Genomic DNA, 17,550 nt, shown 5'->3' on the forward strand with positions numbered 1-17,550 from the left:
CTCACCGAAGCCAATCCTTTCTCACAATAGCACAGCATCTCCTCTTCCTCTGCTCAGATTCAGTGAGCATGGAGGAAGCTCTGATCCAAAGAGATGACCCTGTCCCTCCCCAGCACTCCATACACAGCACGTGCACAGGCACACACACACACACACACACACACACACACGCACGCACGCACATACACACAAGCTCTTGAGTCTGAAGGGCAAAGACACAGCTGGAAGCATAGTGCTAGGCAAGCAGGTAGTCCTGAGTTCAGATCTAGTTCATCCACTTCCAAACTGTGAGCCTCTGTTTCATCACCTGCAAACGGAGATCATAATACCTACTTCCAAGAGCCACACGAGGACTGAGATGTGCCAGGTGCCTGGCACAGGGCAGGCTCCCGGGCACCACTCATTTCCTGCTCTCCCCCGGCACTCAGCGAGCTGCTCCTCAGTTGGTGAGTGAACTAAATGTTCACTCTTTGACTCAGTCCACATCCAGGTTCTCATCCAACAAGGCCTATTAACAGGGCATTCTTAGTACATGCTCCCAGGTACTGACTATGGCACTAGCGCCCGATGCTCCCTGCAGCTCAAACTTTCAGTGCCAGCTCCCCCAACCCAACTCCTACCCACCTCACTCCCCTTTTCTTTCGTCTCCCCCTCTTGGCACAGCCAAATGTCTGTGTGTCAGAGGCCTGCCGTGGTGTATGTAGCCAGCTTCTGGCCTGCCTCCTGTTCTTCCTACCCCATTGAGTCCCCGTACGTGTTATGGCAAATTTAGAAATTTGTGGGCACACCACAGAATTAGAACGTTGGGGAGGCATGGTTTAGACTTGGCACAAGCTTCCTGTTTTCGGCATATGGGTGATTCAGCATAAGGAAGGTTAGTGCCTCACCAGCCAAGCCCGCCTGGGGACAGGGCAGGAAGCAACCTGGAGAAGCTGGAGCCATAGGAGGCACCTGCCCGCCTCCATTCTGCCTTGAGGAACGGGAGGTTCAGATTTCTGAATTCCCGGTCGAGTTGGCAGTTAAGCAGAGAGGACCTTTCTGTGGTTCCAGCATCTGCTACCAAACCCTTTTGCAGTTGTGCCCTTTTCCGTTCCTGCCTTGGTAAGTGGGCTGTGACGAGTAGGACCCAATCTCCAGGATCACCCAGGAGTCTGCATGATTTCAGGGCCATCGTCGCTAAAGGCCTTGTCCTTGTTCAGCAGTGGGTAGGAAGTGAGGGGAATGAAGCTGAGTAAATGATCAGAAAAGAAGCTCGCCCTGGAAACTGCTTTTTAGGACAGGATAAAAAATCCCACCGGCCCTGGGGCCGAAAACACCAAGTGAGAACCAAGCCTGGCTGGCGCCGGTGGGTGTGGCCAGCTGGTTCTGTGGCGGCCCAGCTCCTTGGGACTTGGTTACATGTTTTTCTTGGGCGCTGGTGCTCAGGATGGCCTTTGCCAGCTGGGCCCAACTCGGTGACTGGACCCAGATCCTCCTCACTTCTTCCTCATAACCTGCCGGGCCTCTCTCGGGCCTCCAGGCCGCAGTCGCATTGCTCCACGCTCCCTCCCGAGGAGCTGCTCTGACGTGTTAAGCTTTTTCATTTAGCACACACCGTGCGTAAAGGCCCCCAGACAAAACAGAATTGATTTATAATTCTCTTAATGCAAGCGCAGGCTTTAGTTGCTCCAGAAATAGATCGTTACCTCTGCCACCTTTGTGTAATTTTTTTCCCTCCCGTGTATTTTTTTTTTGTTAAAACACCACCGTGGTCTTAAAATATGACGTTTTATTTCAGCCCTCTATCATAATCCACTAAATGCCAGACATGTCTTTTTAGACCTATAATTTATAGCGTGTTTGTGCGGTTTCACTTCATTAATTAATGTTCTTCCCGGGCCCCCATGCCAGAGTCTTTGTGTAATGTTCTCTTACAGTAAGCAGGTGCTTTTATCCTTAATGAACAATTTCCTGGAAAATACCGAAATAAACAACGAATAATCAGGCCAGGAACACAATGAATCTGGGCGCTGTGTGCCATTCTGCAAATTAAACCCGGGGAGAAGCAGGACAGGTCTTACCTGCCACAGTGCTGTTTTCGAGGCTCCTTCCTTTGGGGGTGGGGGCAGGGGGTGCTGAAATCCTGGAAGGTGAGTGAGCCTCTTGCTCCTGCAGGAGACAGAGCTCAGAGGAACTGTTTTATTACGAATGCATGCGGCTGTGGAGGTGGTTGTCAGACACAGCCTAGGCCAGAGGCGCAGCCAAATTGGGCTCTGGTTTCAGACTTGGAATCATCGCTAGCTTGGCCTGTGGGTCAGCTAGGCTAAATCACAAACTTATTAAAATTCATCTTCAGTCCTTTTTCCTCTGTCTTGGCAGACTTGTCCCCACCCCAAAGAGGCAGTCTTATTGGAGGACCCTAATAAATGTGTTCTCTCTCTGTGTAGGCTCCCCCACGCCCCAGGAGTATTTGTAACACCCCCCCCTCCCCCCCCCCCCGCCAGCCCCCAGCATGAGGATCAATGACCATATTGATGCAGTGGTTTACTGTTTACAGGCCCTTCTCCTAGTCCTTATCTCTGGATTCTTAGGACCCTGGGAGTCAGGCTTTCCTATTATTCCCGCTTTACAGAGGAGGACACTGGGACTCTCAGAGGTTCAGTGACCCGCCCAAGGCCACACAATTGGTCAGAGACAGGACTGGGTTTAGGACTTGGGAACTGAGTCCCGGCTCCAGGTGCTTGTTACCCCCGGAGGAGCAGAGCCTGTGGGGGTGCAGGTGACTGAACGAGCCCTGGAGTGAGGCGAAGCACCCACACTGCCTTAACTGGGCTGCGAGCCAGAACTCATCAGTGTCATTGACAAAGGGCTGCAATAAATTTCCTTTAAAATTGGAATACCTGGTTCATTTATTTTACTGAATAGACTGACAAAATCGTACGTTATCCATACATTTTTCCATGTCGTGAGATCATTTTAGGTCTTTGAAGTGACATAATGTTTCCCATCACAGCATGGATACAATGGCAGCATGGACACATGCCACACAGTTGTAATGGGAATGTCCCCCCAGCTTGGTGGCTCCAAGAGCCACCTGGGGAGTCCCATAAAGTGGCCCATGTCCCTAGAGGGCTTAATGAATCCCTGTTCTTTGGGAACAGTGAGGGAGAATCTGGGCTGGGAGGAGGGTAAGCTGGGGAAGAGCTGCCCATATTTTGTCTTTTTGTTTTCAAAATGAAGATGTCTTTATTGTGGTTTTTCAGATTTAAAATTGAGACCAGCTCGTCATAGAAAATATAAAATATGGGAGTGTAGAGAGGAAAGTCAGTCACCTGAAACATCATCACCCAGGTACCTGTGTTAACATTTTTAATATCTTTCCGTATATCTTTCTGTTCCTGCTCACTCTCTCTCAACAACCACCCCCCCCCCCCCCACACGCACACAACATCTATAATAATAAAAGCATAATATGCTAATTAGGATGTTCTTCTGGATATCCTTCTGGACAAAGCCAGGGCTGCGAGGGAAGCCCGGGGCCCGGGTGCCAGAGGGAAGCCGGTGCCAGCAGCGGGGGGGCGGGGGGGGGGGGGGGGAGAAGGCCTACTCTTACACGAATTTCGTGCATTGGGCCTCTAGTTTTATATAAATGCGATCATAATGTTTCTGCTGTTTTGTAACATGTACTTTTCACGTAATACATCAGGGTCATCTCTCCATGTCAGTGAACTTACGTATATTAAAATATTTTTGCTTTTCCAATTACCTATACTAATAAAAGGCTAATAAGCAAATGATCGTCATGCCCTCATGCTTTAAGGACCGATCAGCAGGAATTGCTGGAGCCCCCCCCGCAGCCCCCCAGCAGCGGCTCTCATGGTGTGGCAGGAGGAGGGGCACCTCCTTGCGCAGTCAGCGCGGATGGGAGATGGGGACTCCTCGAGTGGCCGGCATGGATGGGAGGTGGGGTGTGTCCGCGCCTCTTTGCACGGCCGGCATGGGTGGGAGGTGGGGCACCTCACACGATTTCTCGCGCTGGGCCTCTAGTAGTGATAATAATGCTCATTGTCAGAAACACTAATACAGCAACATAATAGTTTGACTTAGAAAGCACAAGTCCTATATATTGTCCCCTCTGCCCCCTGCTCCAAAGATGACAGTATTTTCCACACGTCAATATTTTTAATGTTTGCCTACTATTTTGTTATGTAAACACTAGAGGCCTGGTGCATGAAATCTGTGCACAGGTGTGGTCCCTAGACCTGGCTGGCAATTGAAGTGTGAGCATCTGGCATGGAAGGGCAGGTCCCAGCTGACCTCTGGTTCCTGGACAGTACCTGGGCCCTCAGACCCCCCTCCACCTGAGTCACAGTGCCCAAGTCCCCACACAGAGACGTGGTGAGCATGGCTGGATGCCATGGGCTGGGGTGCAGCATGGGCCTCTGGGCCGCCCAGCAGCGCTGCACGGAAGCTGGGCAGGCAGCACGCTCTCTCCCGGCCGGCCTCACAGACCGGCTCCTGCACGAACCCACGGGGAGCCCGACTGGCCCCTGCAGTCCTGGCGGCTGCGGCCTGGCTCACCCGGAAGATGCCATGTGGGTGTGGGGTGGGCTCCTCGCAGGCGCCTGACACCTGAGTGTGGTGGCTTCCCCGGCCCACAAGCCCTGGCATCTTGAGGGAGGATAGCAGGGGGAGTGAGAGCGAGCTTGGCGGACACCCCTCATTCTCATCACACCTCCATCCCCATCACCACTGCCCTCAGGTAGCCAGTGAGAGGTTGCAGCGCGTCGCTGACACCTGCCGTGTCCTGTGCTGCCCCCTGGTGGTCAGCGCATGTTATAGCGAGTGCCTGAGGGGATAATTTGCATATTAGGCTTTTATTATATAGGATGGTGGAATTTAGCAAGGCCCCCACTGATTTAGTCATTTAGGTTGTTTCAATGCTACAACTAATATTTCTTTATTAAGAGACTAGAGGCCCGATGCACGAAATTTGTGCATGGGTAAGGTCCCTAGGCCTGGCCAATGATCAGGGCCGATCTCTGGGGTGACCCATGGGGTGACCAGGGGGACCCCACTGGCACCTGCCTTGGCTGGCTTGGAGCCGCCTGCTTGCTGGCTCCACCCCCTGCTGCCGCCAGTCGCCTCCCTCTGTGGGGAGACTGGCGGGGCAATCGGGGCCCATTCTGGCACCTGCCTTGGCTGGCCTGGGGCCTGCGGGCTGGGGGAAGCTCCTGTGTTGAGCGTCTGCCCCCTGGTGGTCAGTGCACATCATAGCGATCAGTCGTTCCACCGGTCATTCTGCTGTTTGGTCGATTTGCATATTAGGCTTTTATTATATAGAATGATGCAGCAAATATTCTTGAGCCTATCCTTGGCCTTGGTTTATTTTTAAAAATTAAATTGCAGCAGTGAATGCTCTGGGTTAGAGATATACATTAAAACGTGCTGCTATGGACGGCCAGGCTGCTTTCCAGAGCATACCCGTGCACATTTTTACTACCAGTGTGCAGGCGTAGGGCCCTTCAGGCTTTGGGACAGTTGGTGTCTGGCTTCAGAATCTCCTGGCCTACATGCATATGGAAGGTTCCAGAAGGAAACCTGGAGAGGCGGCCCTGATCTGATGCCATGTCTGCGTCTGACAGCCAGGCCCTCATGTTTAGCTCCTGACTGATGGGAGGTGGTTCCTGATGTGTGATGGGGCAGAGGCTGCCCTGGTGTGGACACTGGGCTGGAATAGAGGACAATACTAGAGGCCAGTCTTCAAAAGGATGCTGAGGATTGCACAGAGAGGTGGGCAGGACTAAGGGTCCCAACCGTCACCATGCCGCTGATACCTGCATTTCCGGTACTGGGCTGCAGTGATCCTCACGAGAACCTGTTCTCCCCTCCTTCTCATGTAGTCAAAGAGGAAAAGAAGGCTTAGAGCAGTGAAATGAGCTCTCCAAGATCCAAGACTAGAATCCAGTTCTCCTGCCTCTTCTACTTTATCTCCTTGCTGCTGGGAGATGGGGCAACTCCCGAGGAGGGTGAAGAGAGAAAAGAATGTGAGGAGGGGACGGGCAGGGAAAGGCAACACATTGTAGGTGAGCTTGGAAAGCGGGGAGGGTCCAAGAGACGATGCTGTCTGACCCCAGCCTTGGGGACACGCAGAGAGAGAAGCTCAGAGAGGGAAAGCAACCTTTCCCAGGTCACACAGCAAGTTAGTGACAGAGGGGAAGAATTGGGACCATGGGAAGCTGAACTGCTCTTGAGCTGAGGTGGGAGTCAGGGTGGAAGACCCAGGGGAGAGAGGAAAGTACAGCTGCTCTGAGCCCTGGCAGAATGGAGCGAGTGAATGGGCAGCTCTACCTTCAGAGGCAGCTGCCTGACCAAGAGTAGCTTCAGAGGCAACTGACATAGAGATGGGCCAGACTCACCTGTGAAAGGTCCTGCGGGGATGTTAAGCATCGATTCTGCAAAGGTCTCTGATTTCCCATCACACTTGCCCGGGGCTTTCTGCTGGGAAAGGCCTCCTGCTTTGAAATAAGCCACCTCCTGGGTTTGCTGCCCTCTCCCGGCATTCCCACCCACCCTCCGGCAGGTGCTTGGGGGTCTTGGGGCAGGGGCCCTGCCCGAGTCATCTTTGTGTCCACAGGGACTGGCACGTCTTCAATAAGTGTTTGCTGAGTGGATGGATGAAAGATGAGACGGGTCTTGATAATTGTATTGTTAAGACCAGGAGTCACCATATGGCCAGGCCTAGGTTTTCCGGCAGAGGATTTTTCCATTAGCATCTCCCCCCCACCCTTACTCCCACCCCCTCTTCTTGGAAATACTAGAAGTCAGAATTATAGGGCTTGGAGGATCTTTGAGGTGGGGAATGTGAGTCAGGAGGAAACTAATAATTTACCAAGTACCTTCTAGTGTAGCACTTAGACCCAGAGCAGATAAATGATTTTGTCCAGGTTATGTAGCCAGTAAGACAGAGTCAGGATTCGCGCCCAGTTGAGTCTGAGTCCACCATTCCCTTCACATGAGCCCTGCCACCAACGTGTCCTGTGAGCTGGGGTAGTTTCCCCTCCTGTGGGACAAAGCATTGGACGGTCAATGCTCCAGGTCTGTCCTCGTCCAGCTCTGAGAGCACATGGCTTGCTGTCCAGCCCGTTGTTCTCACAGTCCAGCCTCGGTCAGAGACTTGACCTTGCAGTGATGGGTGATTGGTTCCCCAGGGCCCGTCCCTCAGTGCTCTCTTCCCTGATGGGCACTGTGTTCTGAGAAATGTGTGTTCAGAGTGGGCAGAAATGGGGACTAATCCCAACGGGGCTGCCTGGCCCTGAGTGACTGACTTGTCGTGGGAGGTTGTATGGATGTGGCCATGATTTAGTGCCCGGGCGTGAGGGACTCCCATAGTCTCAGAACCCTGCAGCCCCGGGAGAGGGAAGCTGACAGGGCCTGGAGTGGGCTGGGTTGGGGGGAGGGACAGGCAGCCTTGGGGTTGGCCAGGCCAGCTGAGTGTGCCCTGATTTGCAAAGAAATGGAAAGATGAAGATAATTGCTTTGCAAGAAATGGAATGGCCTAAGAACACAGATAAGTTTTCTCTCCATCTTTGGAGGGGCTGGAGGCTGGGGGTACAGCTGCTTCCGGCTTGGGAAGGGGAGAGTTGATGGCTCAGAACCCAGAAGTTGTGCATAATGGGAGGTGGGGGGTTCTTTATTAGTTTAGTGGTTTCTACACCCCTGCGTCTACCCTGCCCTGGGAATCAGCCCACCGCTTGTTCTCTGCGGGGCTGAGGGTGCAGGGGACAGGGCAGTCTTTCCATCCTGATTAATGGGTGCTGCAGGCCTCCATGGTGCCATTTTCAGGATTTGCAGCCCGAGGCTTTCCTGGCCAAGGAGAAAGCAGAATTTATCAGGGTGGTGGAGCCCAGACTCAGAGGAGGACATTTACCATGTCTTCAGAGGGGACTCCAATCCCCTCTGATTTATCTAGTGGGCAGGCACCTGGCAGGGCCTCCACTTTGGCTCTGGGATGTGTTCCCGCGGTCAGGGAATCACTCTTCGGGAGATTAAGAGCTGTGGATTTATTTTTAAAACTTTTTTCTTAAGTGCAGGAAGATTAGAAAGCGTTCCACATAAACCTGGCCCCTGGTGGGACTGCGGGGAGGCTGGAGGCTTCATCAAGGCAAAGGCTAAAGCCTCTTAATTATGGGCTGATAGCGGCTCCTCTTTCATCTCACGCTAATCAGACCCCAGCAAGGGCAGGGAACAGAGAAGGGCTTGGGGACGGGAGCCAGCTGAGAGCGCAGCAGGCAGATGAAGGGCAAGGGCATTGCCCCATTACCAGCAAACTTGGCTCTTTTGTTTTATTCAGAAAAAAAGAGGTGTGTGTGTGTGTGTGTGTGTGTGTGTGTGTATTCTATAAATAGAAGATAGAAATCTCTATGTACACCCACATGCTTGGAGGAATTTGAGGCACCCCCCACCTTTTTTGGTCCCAGTTTGGGTTTTGCCTCTGTTGCTTTCCGGGCCTGAAAGCGCCTTTTCATGAGGCGCTCGGAACACCAGCCAGCCCCCAGTTGCAGCTTGAGGTATTGAGTGGGCTTCAATGCTCGCCTTGTGCTGGCTCCTGGGCAGTCGCATCCAGTGCTGGTGGGGTGGCCCGGGCGGGCGTCTTTGAATCACTATCAGGATGTCACTGTGCCCTCTGTATCCATCGCCAACACATTGGTATCTCCATGGTGCAGTGTTAACTCAGTGTGGAACGCCCCCTGCAGTATGACCTGTGGCCTCTGTCAGGCCAGACACAAGCAGTGTGGCTGACCCTGAGGCGTGGGATGTCTGAGAGGTTGAGGAGGTGGTTTGCTCTTTCTTCTCAACAAATTTGCATTAGTGCTAGGGTGGCAGTGGTCGGGCGCTATTTTAAGGGGCCTTGGAGGTTTCCGCTCACACACAACACTGGGGATCAATTGGTGATGACTGCTTGGGATAATTCTATGCTGAGAAGCAGGCTGGGTGGGAAAGTGTGCCACAATGGACTAGTAATGCCTGTGGTGGGCACTGGATGGGAGAGAGACACACAGGTGCCCATACACTTGTCAGCCCTGTCTACGTTGCTGAGCAGTTGTCACTAACTTTGGAAATTCTTCCTCTCCTATATGAACCATCTATAGCAGTGGTTCTCAACCTTGGTTGCACATTAGAATCACCTGGGAATCTTTTTAAAATCCTGATTTCTGGGCCTCATCCTCCAGAAATTCTGTTTGTTTGTTACCAATGTTGTGGCCCCACCCCATAACAAAGAAACAGAATTTCTGGAGGATGAGGCCCAGAAATCAGGATTTTAAAAAGATTCCCAGGTGATTCTAATGTGCAGCTCAAGGTTGAGAACCACTGATCTATAGCCAACCAACCTCCTTGACCTCTCAGACACCCCAAGCCTCAGGATCAGTCACATCACTTGTGTCTGGCCTGACACAAGCAGGATGACCTGCTGTTGGGACAGGTCTTTAGTGGCTTCTGTCAGGCCAGGCACACGCAATGTGGCAGACAGCGCTCTGGGTGCTGAGGACAGCAGTGAACATAAAAGACCAAAACCCCTGTCCTTGTGAAGTGTGGTCAGCGGTTCCAAGGGAAGGAAAGTGATGGCGGGTTCTGAGGCCAGCCAGAGAGCTGAGGCCACATCTAGATGATTCACAGAGGAGAGGGACAATTTCCAAAGTTAGTGTCGACTGCTCAGCAACGTAGGACAGGGAGGAAAGTGCATGGCACCTGTGTGTCCCCCTCCCATCCAGTGCCCACCACAGGCATTACTCATCAATCATGGCATGCTTTCCCACTCAGCCCCATTTCTCAGCATAGCAGCCCAACAAGTCATAACCAATTGATCCCCCAGTTTTGTGTGCGTGGAAACCTCCCAAGGCCCATAAAATAGTGCTGACCACTGCCACTAATGCAAATTTGTTGAGAAGGAAGGGCTCCCTGGGGGAGACAGGGATGAACGGAGAGCAGGTTCTAGGTAAGCGGACCAGGCTCCAGTGTCGAAGATTTTGGCACCGTCAGGAGGACTAGGCAGGTGGCAGAAGTGAAGTGGTGGGGGCGGAATTTTGCACAGATGGACTGTGAGGTCATAACAGTGGACCCCAGGGCAGAGGCCATCTGTTTGTCTGTCTGCCCTCTGCCCCAGTTTTATGCATCTTGGCTAATGTGAGCAGCTGGTGTCTGGCCAGGTGTGTGCTGTCATCAGAAAGACAGGCTGGACCCTACAGGTGCTGGTGATGGGGGTCCCAGCAGAAGGCAAGGCCCTCCAGAGGAGGCCATTATCTCTAAGGTCTGCTCAGCCTGCAGAGCTGCCCAGGCCAGAGCCAAGGCCCAGGCAGGGAGGAGGGACTCTTTGCCATGATGTCAGGGTCTCTTAACTACCCATTGGCAGACTCCCTTCAACACCACCTGCCAGGCGCAGAGGCCCTTGGGTGTTGGAATAAGCAAGTGACTACGAACTCTAAGGATGCAGATTGACAGGACCAGGCCTTCCTTCAGACTTGAACTTGATGGAGGACCTCTGCTCCTAACGTGGTCACTACGAAGAGCTCTATGGGAAGCCGGGTGAAACCAAGTAAAAGAGATCCTTGCTTCAAGGCTTCTCGGAGCCTGAGGTGTGCTCAGACATGTGAGGATATTTAAAGTGAAGACAGAGCATGCAGCATCTCCTGAACGTAGTCACTCACGGAAACCTTTGGGAGATTTCTATCACTATCCCACAGGCCTAGTGTCCCACTGAACCCAATTCTGGAAACGCCTCCCACAGTTTTCCGCGTTTCCCACCACAGCTGTGCTGTGCAGCCCTCTGCTGCCTAGGTCCTCCAGCACTGCCTGCACGGTCCTGCCTCCATGCGCTTGCTTGTGCTGTGCCTGCTCTGGAAATCCCCTTTTTTTTGATACTCTACCTTTCCTTATTCTGTCCATCTTTAGTCCCATCCACTCCACAGTGTGACTGAACCACCAGCTGCTTTAGTCTCCTCAGATAGACTGTAGCTGGCTCGTGTTACTCCTGTGTCCTTGCAGCACAGCCCTGGCCGCGCAGGTGGCACTCCCGGAGCCCTCAGCTGGTCAGTTCGGGCCATGGCGAGGGTGCAGACTGACTACACCCGTGGGCAGGTGTAAGAGACTCACCTCCGGGCTGCCTTCTCTCCCTTCAGATCCCCATGCGCAGTTCATAGGGGTAAAGTCTTTCCCTCCGCGGGGTAAGACACTTCTCCACCTCTGGAACTTGGCTCCCTTCCTCTCCTGCTTGATATGCAGGGAGCAGGGCCAAGAGGGAAGGGAACCCCCTGATCTCCTTACATGTTCTCCTCCTCTGCAGGGGAACAGGGGCATTTTCTTATTTAATTATTAATGTCCTAACGGATGGTGCTCGATACGTTAACCTCTGTCACTCTGAATGGAGTCGGCCTAATAACCGCTGTGACAGGATTGATTTTCCCTCAGTCAGGGCATAAGCATACATGTCATTGGGATCCATCCTCCGAGAGCCCAGGGAAGCCCCTTTAAAGTGAATGGCCATGAGTTGCCTCCATGAGGGAGCAGCTCCTTTGTGTCTGCTCTTCACTCTGCCTCAGTGACATGTCTTTTTCTGAAATCAGTTCCCGAAAGGAACTGACTAGTGCAGCTTAGGACCTGACCCCACCTTCAAGATGCTCACAGACACATTGGAGAGATCAAGTAAACATGCGAGGGAGACAGCATGCAAGGTGGGGAGTGGGGACTGCTAGCCAGGCTCTAGGCTGCCGGAGTGAGACTGGCTTTAGGCTGCCAGGAGGTGCCAAGCCCTGCAGGGGGAGGAGGGGCCCCGGGGCCTGAGCTGGACCTCATGTGGATGGTATTTGGATGTGTTGAGTCGAGGAAGAAGGGGATTGAGGCCAGTGAGCAGTGTGAACAGGTTGGGCGTGGGGGACAGTGGTAGAGGAAGAGCAGGAGGGAAGACCAGCCTGACCCAGGAAGGAGGGCTGGTGATAAGATTGTAGATGAGGCCACTTTCAAAGGAAAAGTCTGAGGGCGTATCCAAGAGGAATAATCATTTCTACCCCAGCCTGGGTGTCCTTCTGCCCCACAATCCCTCCCATCCTCGCCACACTACTACAGAGGCAGACTTGGCCTCAGGTGGGGAACTTTGCAAATGCTGGGGATGGGACTGTTCAAGGCGAGGGTGTGAAGCCTGGGGAGCCCCTTCCCTGTAAGCCTTTAACTCGTTTAGACTGTTGGTCTAAATGCCACCTACTGCCTGTGTCCTTGTGTTGCCCTGTCCATCTCCACTTCCTGTGTGCTCGCCCAAACACCCATCACCCTCTCTGTGCCCCAGTGTCCAGGCATCCCACTGCCAGTGGGAGTCAGCTACACTGTCCTGTCCAGACCTGACTCTGAAAGGAAGAGGTTTTTATGAAGATTTAAAAAGATCTTCCCAGTTACAGCAATGCTCCAAGTTACCTCCGTCTCCCACCCCTTTCCTGTCACCACGGACCCACAGGGCCAGAGGAACAATCTCCTCTTGTCAGGTGGCCTCATCCTCTGTTGTTTTAAGTTTCATAAGTTTGAAGATGCAGTTGGGGGCCTCCTTTCAGGAAAATGCTGGCGATTCCAGGAGCAGCCAAGGTAAGGAGACGGGGCCACAGAGAGAACCAAGAAGAGGCGTCCTCTGCAGTTGGCATTCAGGCTCCTTGCCTTTCAGGGTGCGGTGTCCCTGAGTTCATTTTTTAATGTGATTTCTCTGATGTCTGGTCAGCCCAAACCCCGCCTGGAAGAATATGCTCATCACTACGACTCAGTGCGGCATCCTGCGCAGGCTCTCCCTCAGCCGGGGGCATCTCCTCTCTGAGGAGAATGGGTTGAAATGACCTGTAGACTCCAGTTTGTGAAGGGCGAGCTGCGGAGGGGGATTAGGTCTCTGAGGACCAGGATCGGGGTGGGGTGGGGGAGAGAGGTGTGGCTGTGGCTTGCCCACTCCCGGACTCTGCATATTGAGCAGAAACACCAGGATCCCTGTTCTCCTTTCTAACCGATTTTCAGAGTACATTCAGCCAGATTATTTCCAGATCTCAAATAGAGAGAAAAACCTCATTAATCATTAATTTGGACCCCCATGGCGTTACAGAATTGGTGACATTTGTTTATCTTTGAAGGAGCTGGTAAGAAAGAGTTTAACAAGGACACATTGGGGATGGGGAGGAGAGCGGCTAACCTCTCAGGAAGACAGGAGCTCCATTTAGCTTCCCTCTGTGTACAAGAGGGGGCGTGTGCAGCATCCATGCCCCTCTTCTCTGTCCCCATGGAGACAGCGGGTGATGCTTCCTCATCTGTAACCTCAACCTCCTTTCAAGCTGGGGACCCCTTTCCAGTGTCAACATATTTTTAATACCATCCTTGCTCCCCAGTTGATAGGAGTTGAATTTTTTTAGTGTGTCTGGTTGAGAAGAAAAGCTACTCTGAATTCAGTAAAGCTTCTGATCAAATCATGATAGCATCTGTGTACACATGCAAAATGGTGCCATACTTCTGCGTCATGGTGTCCCTTTGGTCTATAGCCGATGTGTGAGCACATAGGGATTCCAGGTCCCCTGAGGTGGCTCTGGAGACCCCTGCACTCCCGCTCGGTGGGAACCCTTGGGAAGTTCTCAGGGGTCATTTCAGCCACTCCCACCTCAATGGTTCTCTGTGAGGAGTCCTTTGTTGGGGACAAGGGGGTTGGTGTTCTTTGTAGGCACACTTAACGCCTGTCACAGGCTGCCCTTTAGGGGCTTAGATCGAGCTCAACAAACTGCCTCCCTGAATCCCCCTACCAAGCTGCCCAAGCCCTTCATCCCATGGTGGGAACCACGTGCTCTAACTAATGTCACTCTGGCTGGCAGCGACTTTATATCCCGTAGGAACAGAGAAGCAAGACGCAGCTCTGGGTGGCTTGCTTGACCAGAGCTGCCTGGAAGCTCCCCCAGGGCCATACCAGCCACCTTCTTCTCTTTCTTCGTGGCAGGAGGGGGTGTAGGGAGAGGAAGTGAGTGGGCAGAGAACATCGAAGATGAGGGAGAAGGGGACAGAGGGAGGGCGTTGCCTGTAAAGTCGTTAAATTGGGGCTCTTGGTCCAGGGATGGGCTCATCGGCCTGAGCACACCCTGAAATCATAGCCAAATGTGTGGGGGTATTTTTCTGGGGAGAAAGTCTCTAACTTTCATTAGAGTCTCAAAGCGGTGCGTAAGCCGAAACACTTTTAGATGCCCTGGTTTGGGATTTTGACTTTTCCCTGAGTCAGGCTTCCTACTCCTTGGTTACTCAGAACCCTCGAAGTGTTACTGCATTAGTCAAAGACTGCACATGTAAAAATATCAAATGTTCATTGCGCAACGATGATGGGAAACTTCGTCTGCCTAGCCGGTCTGCTTAGCCGCTTCATGTGAGAAGCCTCAGCGCCAAACAGATGCCAGGGAACGTGGCTGGTCAGTGACGCTACCTCCTTTGTTCTCCTCACAGGGCCCGGGATGGCACGCTCAGGGGCAGGGCTCATTGTCTTCTCCCTCCTGCAAACCGTCCTCTCTCTGAACCCCGAGGACCCCAACGTGTGCAGCCACTGGGAGAGGTAAGGCATGGGTCTCAGATGGCCAGACACTCACCTGAGCTTTGCACTGTCGGGACAGAAGCAGAGGCAGGAGGTCCAGAAGCTGTCCACCGAGGGCCAACAGTCCAGCTAGAGAGACAGCATGGAGCTGAAAGACAGGACAAAGCAGGGCAGATTCTGTCTGAGCCTGAGGGTGGTGGGAGGTCAGGGTGCAGGGGGTTGAGTGACAGGCCATTTAAGTGATGCAGTCTCACAGTTGACAATGTACTCGTGTTCCTCCCTGCATTCCCACTTCCCAGTCATTTTTCAGACGAGGAAGTAGAGGCCCAGTGCCCATTCACAGCCAGGTGGGTGCAGTGAGTGGTTCTGGTCCAGATGTGTTGTTTTCTGATGCAGTAAAGTCTTCCCTGGTCTCCCAGGACTGGCAGCAGTGCAGCAGCCTGGACATGTGGGCGGCCAGCAGCCTGCCCTGAGGAGAGGGGGGAGGGGTTGGAGGGCTGCTCAGGGAAGGGCAGTTGAGGGCAGAGGCAGAAGAGCCGGCTGCGGCACGAGGTCCTCAGGGAGTAGGCCAGGGCCCTGCAGACAGTCTGACTTTGAAGCACAAGGTTAACGTATTGATTTTGGTGAGCAGAGGACAGTGACCAGAGACCCAATCAGGAAAAACGAAATTAAACCCTGGAATTGATTGTCCATGCTGACCAGGATGACTCTGCCACTTAGATGTTAATAAATCAAATGAATAAAATTAAGACGAGGGCCCGATGGGGGAAGCAGATGGTGGAGGAGGACAGGTGAAGGTGTGGTCCATGCTCCATGCCCAAGAGGGTGAATGTCCCGTCTCACGGCAGGGAAAGCCCCTCACCCAGGGCTCTGGAGGGACAGTGCCTGCACCAGCATGGTTTTTGGTGACTGGCGCTCTACGGGGAGTCCCCACAGAGTCAGGCTGGAGCAGAAGGCAGTGTGCCCCTTTTCAGTGAAGTGGGAAGAGCACGCGATCTGTGACCAGTAGACCCTGGTTCATTCCAGTCTGGAGTTTTCCAACTGTTAGTTCTATGGCCTTGGGCATGTCTCCCAACCACTCTGAGCCCACTTCCATCTCTGTAAGGTGGAAGGGGGGAGAATGAACCTCAGGCTTGTTGGAGGGTCAGGGAACCAGTTTTGCAAAAGTGCTTTGCGGAACAGAAAGCTAATAATTGGTTGCCGTTTCTTGTTGACAACTCTGTCTTTGTAGGAATGGTGATCACAGATTTTATGCACACCAGGCTCACTGGGAATGGAATGAAACACGGAGTCTCTGAGACTCCGATTCCATTGGTCTGGGGTAGAGCCTAGGAATATGTATGCTCATAAGGTTTCCATAAGGAATGTGTGAGGTTTCATAAGGTGATCGTGAGATGATTCGGGCCCCTTGGCCTCCTGGTTATGGTGAATTTAAACCTTTATTTCCCAGTGGGTGAGAAGGCGAGAGGTGGAATTCCATATTAGTCTCTGGTTTATGGACTCTAGTCTCATCAGCCCTGACTTGTCCACCTCTCCGTCCCCATTGAGACAGTTGCTTCCTGCCCACATACCTCCTTCCCTGCTCACCGTGGCCTTTCCTACTGCCTCCAACTAGGTGTCTCTCCTCGAGGAAGCCCACCCTGACTTCCCTCTTGTCTCGGTCCCATTTGCACCAGTGGATCAGTTCAAACTTAAACCAAACTCCCTAAGTTTCTACACCTGCCCAACATGAACAAGTTTGGAATGTGAACATATTCTGAGCCCAGCCGGCACAGAGCTGGCATTTCAGGTTCACAAGGCTGTCAGCTGAATATGTAGCTTTGGTGGGAGAACAAAGAGTAACCCTAACAGCTAAAATGAGGTCTGAGGACGCTCTGGGCATCTCTAACCCTCTCGAAGTGATGCCCTGTGATACCAAGCGCCTCCTTTTTCTTGGCTTTTCCAACTGAGCTCTCTTGCCAGTTACACATGGATGGATCTAGTCTGTGTCATTCCAGAAACACACCCCGGTCCCCAGAGACCACTTGGGGAGAACTTCCCAGTTGGATTAGTGCTTCTGGCGGGCTCCTTGTTAATTATACACCTCCACCATAAAACCCAGCGGAAAGGCCTCCCCAGGCTAGTAAAGCCCAGCTCTACCAGATTAATCTGGCCCCTCATTAGCATGCTGGCAAATGAGCATGTTAAACCATCCAGGCATGAAACCGGGGGCACACACTTCACCCCGAGTCTTGGAGTTGGTTCAAGGTCTCATTGACAGACTTGCTTGGCTCAGGGCACTCTTGCAGAGCCAGGTCTGTCCCTCATGACCCCCTCCCCGCCCCCACCGTTGGGCTGATGCCTTTTCTCTGGAGCACCCACTCTCCCCAGTGCTGGGGGGGGGGGCTTTGTCTGAACCCTGAGTACTTAACAAAGGCAGGGAGGCCATTCTGTGGGTGGGTCTTGCTCTGGCTCCCCTACCATGGTCCGGGAGGAAATATTCCTCAGTGCCTGGCACAGGAGGTGAGCTGTTGCCAGTCTTATAATAATGATGGCTAGCATGTTAGACACTGTGCATTTTGCATTTATTATCTTCCCCCCACCCTGAGATGTAGACACTACTATTGCCCTCTTTAATCCCCACAATAGTTACATGAAGTCCCTGGAAATATTTAGCACGGATTTCCAGGTGAGGGAAGGGAGGCTTATAGGAGTCTTATATGTCTAAGGACATGCTGCTAACAAGAGACAGGTTTCAATCTTGACCCAGAGCCCCCATGCACTCTCATCCATTCATTCATTCTCCCTCCTCTAAGTGAAGTGTCAGAGCACAGGGTCATGGAATTTCAGAGTGGAAGGGGCCTTTGGGAAGCTAGGGGTGGATGTGGAGCTGCCTCCGTTTCTCCAAGCCTGGAGATAAAACAGGGCTTTGGGCCAAGTCTGCATAGATATGTGCCTCTGAGGCATGGCTTGCCGGGTAGAGGCTCAGCAAGGGCCCTCTGACATCCTCA

The 17,550-nt window shown here is 52.8% G+C and overlaps 1 protein-coding gene across 6 annotated transcripts in view; it reads left to right on the plus strand.

The window, feature by feature from the left end:
* MEGF11 (multiple EGF like domains 11) overlaps positions 1 to 17,550 on the plus strand; it is a 348,065-nt gene that overhangs the window by 100,974 nt on the left and 229,541 nt on the right. For all 6 annotated transcript variants that reach the window (XM_070420503.1, XM_070420522.1, XM_070420529.1 and 3 more), the window contains exon 2: positions 14,476 to 14,581. In XM_070420503.1, the coding sequence (XP_070276604.1) occupies positions 14,484 to 14,581 (98 nt within the window). In that variant the 5' untranslated portion in view covers positions 14,476 to 14,483. The remainder of the gene's footprint in view (positions 1 to 14,475; positions 14,582 to 17,550) is intronic.

The sequence above is a fragment of the Myotis yumanensis genome, unplaced genomic scaffold (genome assembly GCF_028538775.1).
Source record: "Myotis yumanensis isolate MYYU_CA2020_CCGP unplaced genomic scaffold, mMyoYum1.0.hap1 SCAF_1, whole genome shotgun sequence".
Taxonomy (NCBI): domain Eukaryota; kingdom Metazoa; phylum Chordata; class Mammalia; order Chiroptera; family Vespertilionidae; genus Myotis; species Myotis yumanensis.